This window comes from Austrofundulus limnaeus, unplaced genomic scaffold, assembly GCF_001266775.1.
Source record: "Austrofundulus limnaeus strain Quisiro unplaced genomic scaffold, Austrofundulus_limnaeus-1.0 Scaffold573, whole genome shotgun sequence".
NCBI classification, from domain to species: Eukaryota; Metazoa; Chordata; class Actinopteri; order Cyprinodontiformes; family Rivulidae; genus Austrofundulus; species Austrofundulus limnaeus.
Window position 1 is genome coordinate 190,830 of NW_013952975.1, and position 11,970 is coordinate 202,799.

Sequence of the window (11,970 nt, forward strand, 5' to 3'; positions counted from 1 at the left end):
AGATTATCCAAGGTGCTTCATGACCCATAATTGGGTCCCAAGCCCAACTTTGGGAACCAAAGAGTTACCCTAACTAGGTTATTTTTAGTAAATGTTTCTCATTTTAAGGCTTTGCAAACGTGTTTGACTTGAAACAGGATGAAATGGGGTCACAGGTGAGTTTCAACACCTGGAAGTGTGTGATGAAGACAACTCAGACCATGTGGATCATTCATTGTTTTAAAATGGTGTGACATTACAATGTTATTGTTAAAAACAGTTTCCCAGCTCAATACTTTTGTTCCTAAACTGACAGTTTTATAGATATGTGTTGTATTTAAATTATATTTATCGTAAACTGTGTGTTGGTGTGTCTGTTACGACTACCCAGTGTTTTTGCTGATTTATATTAAACTTTCTTGTAAGATCATTGATGAGATGTTTTCCTAAATAGCTTTAAGATATAAATCTGCTTTTTGAGCTTGTTGTGGTAGTGTTTTTGTAGCCAAGGTTGAGAGTATTGTTATGCATAGATACTAACTACATGGGCAGAAGTACTAACTAACTGCTGGATCGTTTTGTACAGTCAGTAGCAGTAAAACCTAACATAATTAAATATCTCGGCTGGCTCAGTTCATCTATGTGGATAAGAGCAGTAGCTATGAATAAAATCCAAAATGAACTGAAAGGTTAAAAATGATATTTTACATGCATCACCCTGTTATTGTCACTGGTGCCAATATCCAGCAGTTACTGTGTGAGGTTGCAAGTCCACATAGAGACAAACTACCATTCATTCTCACCTATAGACAACTTAGAGTTATCAATTAGTTTAACATTCCTGTTTTTGGTCTGTGAGGGGAAAACAGAGTACCTGGAAAAAGCCTATGGATGCATAGAAAGATCCCCGGCTGGGATTTGATCTGGCAACCTGCAAGGCAACAACTCTACCAAGTGAGCCACTATGCCACCCTAAGCAGTAATTATATTTTATTGGTAATTGCATAAAATCATGTCAAAATCATGGTAAACTTTTTTTCAAATAAAAACTTTCTATTATAGACTCATTGCTCATAAAATGTCCAACATTTCACCTCATCCACTATTTTTTTGTACCACAATTCTCAAAAAACATCAGATAAACAGGAAAAACACGTCACATCCATCAGATTTATTAGTATATACTGTAGTGATGCTGTTTGTTTAAATCAACCCCTACACACAAAGTCGTGTGCAGAAAATTGCGAGATAGTCTAAGGGATCCGTGATTAGTTGTAACATTAGACTTTATTTAAGAAACATATATTTTAACTGTAAAATAAAGACTGTAAAAATACTGTAAGCTGTTTAGTTTTTATCACTTTTAAACTAAAAGTTAAAAAATACATTACTCAGATGAGATCATTTTATTTACACGCAAAGCATTCTGGGTAAATGATGACGTGGATAGGTCCTCAGTGTGAGGCTGCTAGCGAGCTATATCCACCCTGAAGGTTAATCTTGGACAAAATCTGACGATTGACGAAGAAAGAACGATTGGAAGAAGAACCTCAGCTTAGCCTGTTAGCTTTAGTGCCGACACTATCACCATATAAATGTATTAGCTCAGCGCTACACATTCTCTTCTCATCACTGAGGTCCTCCATCCACATGACAGAGAGGGGAATGCAAAAATGACTCAGCCTGCAACTGAAAATATGGATGGAGGACCTCAGTTTAGCTTGTTTGTCGTGCTAGCACTGAGCTAATACATTTAAGGCAATATAGCATTGGCTAGCAGGCTAAGTTGAAGTTCTTCTTCCATGAAGCAGCTCTGTTGTCCTCCATCCATATTTTCAGTTACAGGCTGAGTCATTTCTACCTTCTCCTCTCTGTCAACGCTCTCTGGTTTCATTTAAAAGAGTCGATCATCAGATATTGTCCAAGATTAACCTTCAGGGTGGATATAGCTCGCTAGCAGCCTCGCACCGATGACCTATCCACGTCATCATTTACCCAGAATGCTTTGTGTGTAAATAAAGTGACTCCATCCGTGTTAAAATATATTTTTAAAAATATACAAAACTAAGCCTACAATATTTTTAAAGTCTAATGTTACAACTAATCAGGAATCCCTTTAAGAAATGCTGTGCCTTTATTAAAAACAAAACCAGTTTTATATTTGTCAGCTTTGGTGCATGTGGTGCAGTTGACCAGACCGCCTCAGACCATGGTCACATGAGTAAATCTGGGTCGTTGTTGGTTTAAATGATCCGACCCAAAACTGCAGCAGAAACAGAACATGAAGGAATCAACTTAGTTTAAACGTTTTTAGTTTACAGGCCTCCTTTAATCAGCAAGTTCATTTACTGTGAAAACATTATTTGTTTTAAAGGCTGCTGAACAAGTCCTAGTTTCGCAGAAATGGCTAAACCACATAATCGTAACGACAGCTCTCAGATGAAAGCCAGCCTCCAACATGATGACGACCAAAAGAACAGAAACAGGAAACCCGACCCACTAAAGCAGCAGGACAGTAAAGACAGCAGAGGTCCGGGCAGCTCCTCCTCTGATGGGTCCAGGTGTGCTGAGGATGACAAACCAAAAACAAGTGATCAAAACACAGATTTGATGCGGTGGGAAGATGGAGCCACCTCCGTTACCGCTGGGTCCAGGTGTGCTGAGGATGACAAACAGAACAGAAACAGCTACAAGAATGATTGGACAAGGCGGGATGATGACGCCTCATCGTGCTGTCAGCTGGACAGCCTGAGAAGACTTCCAAAGCTGGATATCAAGCTGGGACCCCTGAACTTCAGCAGGTCTCACACTGTCCTCATAAATGTAAGTCGTTTCCACTTTGTCCTCTAAAAAGTGCTTTTTTAAAATTCATCAGCAAACTGCTAGTAAGAAAACCATGTAGGCCCCACGACAATTCACCATCATATGCATTCACAAATGTGAGTTCTGCATATAAAATGTCATTTTCAAAATGAAAACGTTTAAAATTCAGGATTTTTTTCTACTTCTCATTAATGTTTTATAAATAACGATAACAGGAAGTGCTTTTACTCTAAAAAAGGATTTGTTTTGTTTTGAGTTTTTTTTTCTTTTGGCAAACAGTTTATTGAACTGGTTGTCGGAATTATTTTCGGTTAATATGTCCATTATCAGGATTATACTGGTAGTTGGATTTTCAGGATGTTTTGTTAGTTTCAAGTTAGTTCTGATTGTTTTTGGACCCACCGTTGTTACTGTAAACTATAATCTCCATCACAGAACCACAGTCTGAGCAGCTTTTGTCTTAAAGTTCTTGTCTGTGCAGAAACCAGGTCCCAGCATGTACTTGGCTGACACTAAGCTCCATCAATGGAAGACAAAAACTTATTTTCACTCCTTTACTGCACATATTGTGTCTGTAGGGTTACACAGTTAGACTGAATTATCAGTATAGGAGTAAGTTGGTCTGGATTGTGTTAAAGTGAAAATAATATAATTTGGTTGATTAAATGTGTTTGTGACTAAAACATTATGTCACATAAATGATTACTCAAAATGTATTCTGAAGTTTGAAGTTGTCAGTTGAGCTGTTGAAATGCAGACTGTTCTTGTTTGTCTCCAAGGTGGACATTTTCAAACAATGTGGACCTGTTCCTCAGGACGGGAGAGATCTGTGGGACAGAAACTTTGTCAAGATGCCATGTTCACCCTCATCAAAACTGGATTCAAAAGTAAAGATGAAATTTCAAGAAATTACTAAATATACAGTGTATTCCATTAACTCACATTATTTTGAATTCTCACTGAGGGAATTAGATCGAAAGCATTGTAGTCAAGTTACATTAGTTATTATGTTGTTATAGGAAATTTCTTTTTCAGGCAGCAGTGATTGAAAAATCACTCAAAATGAAAATATCTCATGCAAATTTTAAGTGTTTGTTAGGAATCACTTTTATTATTATTTTATTGTTATTATAGAATTTTATTTCATTCAACAAACAAATAAAAAACAAACAAATAATAATAAAAACAAACAAATAATACAGCAACGTTGTGTCAAAAACACGATGACAACATAGTCAAATGAAAAGGAGCAGAAAGAATAAAATCTTACAACATCTGCCCCCAATTAAAAATATGTGTCTAAAAAATGTACAACATACAAATAATAAAACTCAACTCAATACACAAAATAATTTCAAATAATCAACAACATCACAACAAAATACAAATCTTAACCAAAACTTTGTTCGTATCTCATTAAAAAAACTTTTAAGCATTCTACTAAATGAATAAATTGTTCCAGCATTCTTTTATACATATATTTTTATATGTATTTGATTTGACTTACAAAAATACACAAAAAAATTCTACTACTACTACTACTTGAAAGAGAAAATTTCTCAAGGCGCAAACAGCCCTGCAGATATTCATTAATAACATAGTTCATTTTTTAACATCAGTAATACAAGAAAAACAATCCAAAATTTAAAATAAAAAATACTCAAATTAATACTCAATCTATATTTTGTTCATACTTTGACAACAAAAGAGTTTTTATTGATCTAGCAAATGTATAAATCATATTGGCATTTTTGAAAACGTTTTCCAAATTGTTCCACAATTTGATTCCCTGGAAGGAAGTGCATTTCTCCTTAAAATTTGTTCTAATTTTTGGTTTGAGAAGCATTTCAATTCCTTTCAAATTATATATGCCATCTCTTTTACAAAAAAGTGATTGTACAGGTGCTGGTCATAAAATTAGAATATCATGAAAAAGTAGATTTATTTCAGTAATTCCATTTAAAAAGTGAAACTTGTATATTATATTCATACATTACATACAAACTCATATATTTCAAATGTTTATTTCGTTTAATTTTGATGATTACAAATGACAACAAATGAAAATCTCAAATTCAGCATATCAGAAAATTAGAATATTACTGAAGACCAATAAAAACAAAGGATTTATAGAAATGTTGGCCAACTGAAAAGTATGAACATGAAAAGTATGAGCATGTACAGCACTCAGTATTTAGTTGGGGCTCCTTTGGCCTGTATTACTGCAGCAATGCGGCGTGGCATGGAGTCGATCAGTCTGTGGCACTGCTCAGGTGTTATGATAGCCCAGGTTGCTCTAATAGTGGCTTTTAGCTCTTCTGAATTGTTGGGTCTGGTGTATTGCATCTTCTTCTTCACAATACCCCATAGATTTTCTATGGGGTTAAGGTCAGGAGAGTTTGCTGGCCAATTAAGAACAGGGATACCATGGTCCTTCAACCAGGTACTGGTAGCTTTGGCACTGTGTGCAGGTGCCAAGTCCTGTTGGAAAATTAAATCTGCATCTCCAAAAAGTTGGTCAGCAGCAGGAAGCATGAAGTGCTCTAAAACTTCCTGGTATGTGGCTGCGTTGACCCTGGACCTCAGAAAACACAATGGACCAACACCAGCAGATGACATGGCACCCAAACCATCACTGACTGTGGAAACTTTACACTGGACTTCAAGCAACGTGGAWGAAGTGCCTCTCTTCTTTTCCTCCAGACTCTGGGACCTTGATTTCCAAAGGAAATGTAAAATTTACTTTCATCAGAGAACATGACTTTGGACCACTCACCAGCAGTCCAGTCCTGTTTCTCTGTAGCCCAGGCAAGACGCTTCTGACGCTGTCTGTGGTTCAAGAGTGGCTTGACACAAGGAATGCGACAGCAGAAACCCATGTCTTTCATACGTCTGTGTGTGGTGGTTCTTGAAGCACTCACTCCAGCTGCAGTCCACTCTTTGTGAATCTCCCCCACATTTTTGAATGGGTTTTGTTTCACAATCCTCTCCAGGGTGCGGTTATCTCTCTTGCTTGTACATTTTTTTCGACCACATCTTTTCCTTCCCTTCGCCTCTCTATTAATGTGCTTGGACACAGAGCTCTGTGAACAGCCAGCCTCTTTAGCGATGACCTTTTGTGTCTTGCCCTCCTTGTGCAAGGTGTCGATGGTCGTCTTTTGGACAACTGTCAAGTCAGCAGTCTTCCCCATGATTGTGTAGCCTATAGAACTAGACTGAAAGACCATGTAAAGGCCTTTGCAGGTGGTTTGAGTTAATTAGCTGATTAGAGTGTGGTACCAGGTGCCATCCATTTTGAACCTTTTCACAAGATTCTAATTTTCTGATATGCTGAATTTGAGATTTTCATTTGTRGTCATTTGTAATCATCAAAATTAAACGAAATAAACATTTGAAATATATGAGTTTGTATGTAATGTATGAATATAATATACAAGTTTCACTTTTTAAATGGAATTACTGAAATAAATCTACTTTTTCATGATATTCTAATTTTATGACCAGCACCTGTATGTTAAAGTGCAGTACAATCTTATGAGCTTTATAAATAAGTAACAAAATCCTGTAGTCAACGAACTCATCAAACTTCAAAAGCCCAAAAACTGACTACACAAAATATTTGAATGGTGATAATAGTGTTTCCTTGCTACAATTATCACAGCTCGTTTTTGCCTAATAAAAATGGGTCTTGTAAATGTTTTACACGCTTTCCTCCAAATCTATATACAATAAATCAAGTGAGGTAAAAATAATGGCATCATATAATATAAGCAATGCGTGATCATTGAATATTTCTTTGGCCTTATATAATGCTGCAATTGATTTAGATAATTTAACTCTTAAATAATTAATATGGGATTTCCATATAAGGTTTTCATCAATGATGATCCCCAGAAATTTCACTTCACTGGCTCTATCAATTTCAACATCACCAATTTTGAAGGAAACATTACCATTAATTTTCCTTATAATTAATATGGGATTTCCATATAAGGTTTTCATCAATGATGATCCCCAGAAATTTCACTTCACTGGCTCTGCCAATCTCAACTTCACCAATTTTGAAGGAAACCTTACCATTAATTTTCCATTAATTTTCCTTTTACTAAATATCATAAAATTAGTTTTATCTAGATTAAGTGATAGCTTATTGATACTGAACCATTTTTGAAATTTTACAAAGTCTAAATGCATCAACTGCTACCACATAAGATTATAGTATGTGAAGAATAAAAATGTTTTTCTTTATTTAATGTGTGTCTCTGTGTCTGTGTCCAGGACTGACTTGAAACCATGAAAGTCTATAAAAACAGCCAATTTAGTGAGGTCATATGATGCTTTGAACGATGTTCTTTGGAAAACTTTGAATTCTTTTACACTGCTTAACTTAATCTTTAAGCAGTGCACTGCTTTTTACCAAAAAGAAGGTTTTAACTTTTCTTGCCTAGATGTTCAGACCAGCCTAAATGAGTTTCTGTTGGATGGATTTTACATACTAATTCAATCCAAAGAGGCCTTATCTTGCAACATTTTATTCTTAACAATCTGTTAGTGTTTCTGATTCAGTCACTGATTGCTCTTAACCGCTGGCAGACCTTCAGTGATCCAGTGGATTTTATGACCCTACAGATCAGAGCTGTTTTGTCAGTGAAGACAACAGATAGTAATAAAATGTCTCACATAATTGAACTGAGCACAGGAGCTCCTCAGGGATGTGTTCTCAGTCCTTGACACTTTAGTCTTACACATGACTGTGATGTTATGTATGTCTATGTTTGTGGTGACATGAAATACTTTTTAGTGTAAAAAGTAAATAAAAACACTGTTGCAGTTCAAGTTCACCCAAGTGTCAAGATGGAAGCTGATCTATGAGAATCTGAAGGCTCTGGCCAATAAGGCAACAGCAAGTGTTGATGAGGTGGCGGTAGGTGTGCCTATATATTCCTAGCAGTCTTTTCCAAGAGCATTTTAAAATGATTAATCTTTTGTTCAACTGTTTAAATTTTTTTTCCTCTCCAGGAAGCCATCTTTAAATACAACCCCAAGTACAAAGGTCAGTGGTCGTTTGATGCACTTTCCAGGTTTGTTGAGGTCAGTATTCAAGCCTTGTGACTGAATCATCAGTCTGGAGGATTTTTAAACACTTTGATGATGAGAAATGTTTGTGTTTCCTTTCCAGCGGATCCCAAAAATAGAAAATGACTTTGAGAAACTGTTTCCGAGGATTGCTGCTTTAGCCTTGGATCTGCCTGAGCAAGTCAAAAAGGTGTCAGTGAATGTAACAAAAGTTATTCTGTTTACGCAGGAAGTGTACAAAAATCTGAAAACATGTTAAAAACAGAAAACCTCTGTAGTTTCTTATAAAAACAAACACATTTGGAATCATATAAGAATTGATACAATATTGTGCCCAAAATTTTAAGAAGTAGTGGAAAATGCTGTAAAGAATGTATTTACAATAAAAATAAATTGTTGTTTTCATCACCTAATGATGCTAATTGACTGAGCAGAAGAGAAATCAGTATGTGGTGTGAGAATAAATTCCTTTAAAACAGCATCAGCTCTTCTCAGAACACTTAGAACCAAACCCCAGATCTTCTCTGGACGTTGTTCGACTCCAGTCCATCTGTAGTCCCAGACAGGATCCATGGCGGGGCCTTCATCTGGGCCTGGACGTCTGGAAGTTAGTAAATGACATTTGCTGTATGTTAACAGTTAAGGTCCTGCAGCAGAATAAATTTCAGCTACGTCATCTACAATAGAAAAGTGTTTATTGGTATGTCTCAGCCTCGAGAATCCCCAACTTTAGTTGTAAAAATGCAACTCCAGGATTGTCACTGTAACCAGTGTTGTATAAAGTACCTCAAAGTGATACTTGAGTAAAAGTACAAGTATCTTATCATAAAAATACTTTGGCAAAAGTTAAAGTCTTCTCTAAAAATACTACCTGAGTAAAAGTCTTAAAGTATCTGATATTTTTTGTACTTATTTATCAAAAGTAAATTTTTGACACAAAATCTACTTAAGTATTAAAAGTAAAAGTACTGAGTAAAAATGAGCAGTTAGATTTTTCAAAGTGACATTTATTGGGTGGTGACTTCTCCAAAAAATATTTTTTTCTAACGGCGTGCAGCTGTGATGAGTTGTGTTCAAGCTGTCAGAATATTTATACTTCTCATCCAACCACAATTAAATTCACTCTATCCAGGAGACAATTTATCAGGATAGTATTTTTTTAAGTAATAACAACTACTAATAAAATAGGAGAAATTACTTTCTACTTCTTACCTTTTTAAAAAATGTAGTGAGTAGAAAGTACAGATAATTGTGTAAAAATGTAATGAGTAAAAGTAAAAAGTACGTTGAAAAATAACTACTCAAGTAAAGCACAGATACCCAAAAATTCTACTTAAGTACAGTAACAAAGTATTTCTACTTAGTTACATTACAACTCTGGGCTTCACTGCTGTCTGCAGCCATTCCGAACTGCACCGCTCACATTATTCAGTGAACAAACTGCCCCCTGATATAACAAAAAAAAACCCTCTTAATTCTTTTGCTTTTCTGCATACCAAAGTCACTATTCTACAGAGACCATAAGTTTCTCACTGCACAGAACTGGGCTTCTTGGAAAAGTGGACAGAAATAGTCATTGCAGAAATTTAAAAAAATAAAAGCAAACCATTTGGAGTTTCTGCTGCAGTCAGATGAGAAGTTTCACGAGACATCTGAAGCTGGGATGTAGAGGCCTTCTAGTAGAGATTGACTATACAGGTTTTTTTTAAGGCTGATGCTGATTATTTTGACATCAGTCTAACTGATGACCAGTAAGTGCTGTCAGTTTTTTGGGGCCCAATTCTTGAAGCCGATATTGCTTTTTCTTTCTCCTTTCACATGATAAAAATGACACAATGATGAAAAATGTTACACGAGTTTCAATTTAACAAAAAATAAACATTTCTTAACATAACATAACAGATTGTTTTTATGGATGTTGCAGATACAAGAAAAAACACAAATACAAGAAAAAAACACAAATATTGGCCTAAATTATAATCTAGACAATATATTGGTCAACCTCTACCTTTTAGTTACTGAATGAAAGTTGCTGCTGTAGTTGAAGGTTTTACTTTTCAGTTTTATTTTTTAGAAATTATTTAAAGAAGGTATATTTTTACATTTAATTTGACTAATCTGAGTCCAGGGGAAAGGGAAATATCAGGCAAAATCCTTTTTTTTTTTGTATTTTAACTGTTAAATATATTTTGTTGTGGACTTGGAGTCTCTAGGAGTGCAGAAAAGTTGAAATTAGTCTCTCCAGATGCTGCAAAGATATCTTTATATTATGTTTGGGTCACATTTTTCAACCCGTTTAGTTTTCTCTATTTTCTATGATGTCTTCTGAGCTATAAGTCAAAATATTTGCTACAGAACTGCCAAATAAGGTCTGGACTTCATTTTCCTCTGTCTCTGGGTCAGACTCTGGCTCCAACATGGGAGGCTGGATGGACAAGTCTTATGTTGTTGACATCTTTTTTTTAAATTAAATTGTGAAGAAAATGTTTCTGTGCCACTAGATATCTGTAAATCCCTCTATCAAACTTGAATGAATCGCTCTGGAAGCTAGAGGGGGGTCGGGGTGTGAAGTGCCTCATTTGGATTTAAAGAGACAGCATCAAAATGAGTTCATCTGAGACACCTCAGAAAAGCGGTGAAAGAGGGGTTTGTGGAGTTATAACAAGAAGGAATTCAAACCAAACCATTGCAGTTCCACTTGCAACTGAATGATTTAAATGTGAAAAAGAAGGATTTAAAAGCATGATACGTACTTTATTTATTCATGCATAATACCAGAAATTTAACGATAAATTCATCCTTAAAGTAGGTGGGTTGTATTATACATGGGTTATTGATGATTAGATTTTTTAATGCTTTTTAAGCCCCAAAATGATGATCGTATTATACTTGAGATCGTATTAGACATGTATAAATATGGTATGTCTTGTTTAAGAGTTGTTCTGAACCTTCAGTAGAAAACTTGTTGGCCCTGTGAACACCTGACATGTAACGATCTTGAACACAGATGATTAACAACGCGTTTTCATGTCCGCAGGCCGTCCCGTTGCTTCAGAGAGGACACCCTGCATCCATCACTCTGTCGCAGGTTCAGATCTCCTGCCTGCTCGCCAATGCCTTCTACTGTACCTTCCCTCACCGCAACAGCTCCGGACCTGGTGCAGAATACCACAGCTACCCATCCATCAACTTCACCAGGTCATTCTACTCACAACCACATGGTGTCTCCATCCTGTCCTCTCCTGTGAGCTGACTGATTTTCTTTTTGTTTGTTTCTGCCTGCAGACTGTTTGCAGATTGGTCAGAACGTAAAAAGGAGAAGCTGAGGGCCGTCATGCATTACTTTAAAAAGGTGTTAGGTGAGCAGGACTGTAAACGTATTCCTCTTACGCTTTGATTTATCTTTTAAATGTAATGAAACTTTATTAGTGACTATTTTATAAAATACATTTACTCAGCGTTTGTCCATGTGTTTTTCTACATAGCTTGTGTGTATAGGCATAAAGGAATGGAGGAAGTTTTACAATGAGACAGTTTATCAGAGTAAATGTCTGTTTGTTTTTTTCTCCACAGAAACTAAACCTGAAGGACTGGTGACCTTTCAGAGGTGTTGCCTCCGAGACACAGACGTACCACACTGGTGGAAGTAATATATCTCTTTTTACAGTTAGTCAGTTTTTAAAATTTACTTTTAAAACATCAATTATTTAATTTACCTAACTTTACCAGGTAGCACTGCAAGGCAACAGACCCCCCCCACCAAAAAATATAAAAAATATTTAAAAATATTAATACTAAACTGTCAGATTACCATCTACTGATTAACTTTAAGGTCTCAGTGGTCTTCTTTGAATCTGTGAATTGTTTTTTCTGGTAGCTGTAAGGAGACCTTGGATAAACTGCACCTAACATCTCAGGGCAGCATCGAGACTGAAGGTACAGGTATGCTCCAGGTGAGAAATCATTCACAGACCCACTCAAAGACTCACTCACAGACTCACTCACCGTCTCACTCACAGAGTCACTCACAGACTCATTCACAGACTCACTCAGGCACTCACAGACTCACTCACCGTCTCACTCACAGAGTCA

General features: G+C 36.1%; 1 protein-coding gene across 3 annotated transcripts in view; it reads left to right on the plus strand.

Moving 5' to 3' along the window:
- The window catches only part of pargl (poly (ADP-ribose) glycohydrolase, like), an 18,201-nt gene that overhangs the window by 984 nt on the left and 5,247 nt on the right, over positions 1-11,970 (plus strand). For 2 of the 3 annotated variants that reach the window (XM_014026630.1, XM_014026632.1), the window contains exons 2-10: positions 2,354-2,802; positions 3,582-3,689; positions 7,634-7,726; positions 7,822-7,893; positions 7,982-8,068; positions 10,916-11,076; positions 11,164-11,237; positions 11,452-11,524; positions 11,756-11,831. In XM_014026630.1, the coding sequence (XP_013882084.1) occupies positions 2,383-2,802; positions 3,582-3,689; positions 7,634-7,726; positions 7,822-7,893; positions 7,982-8,068; positions 10,916-11,076; positions 11,164-11,237; positions 11,452-11,524; positions 11,756-11,831 (1,164 nt within the window). In that variant the 5' untranslated portion in view covers positions 2,354-2,382. Of the gene's footprint in view, positions 1-834; positions 934-2,353; positions 2,803-3,581; positions 3,690-7,633; positions 7,727-7,821; positions 7,894-7,981; positions 8,069-10,915; positions 11,077-11,163; positions 11,238-11,451; positions 11,525-11,755; positions 11,832-11,970 lie in introns of those variants that run through there. The other variant, XM_014026631.1, reaches the window with a different exon arrangement.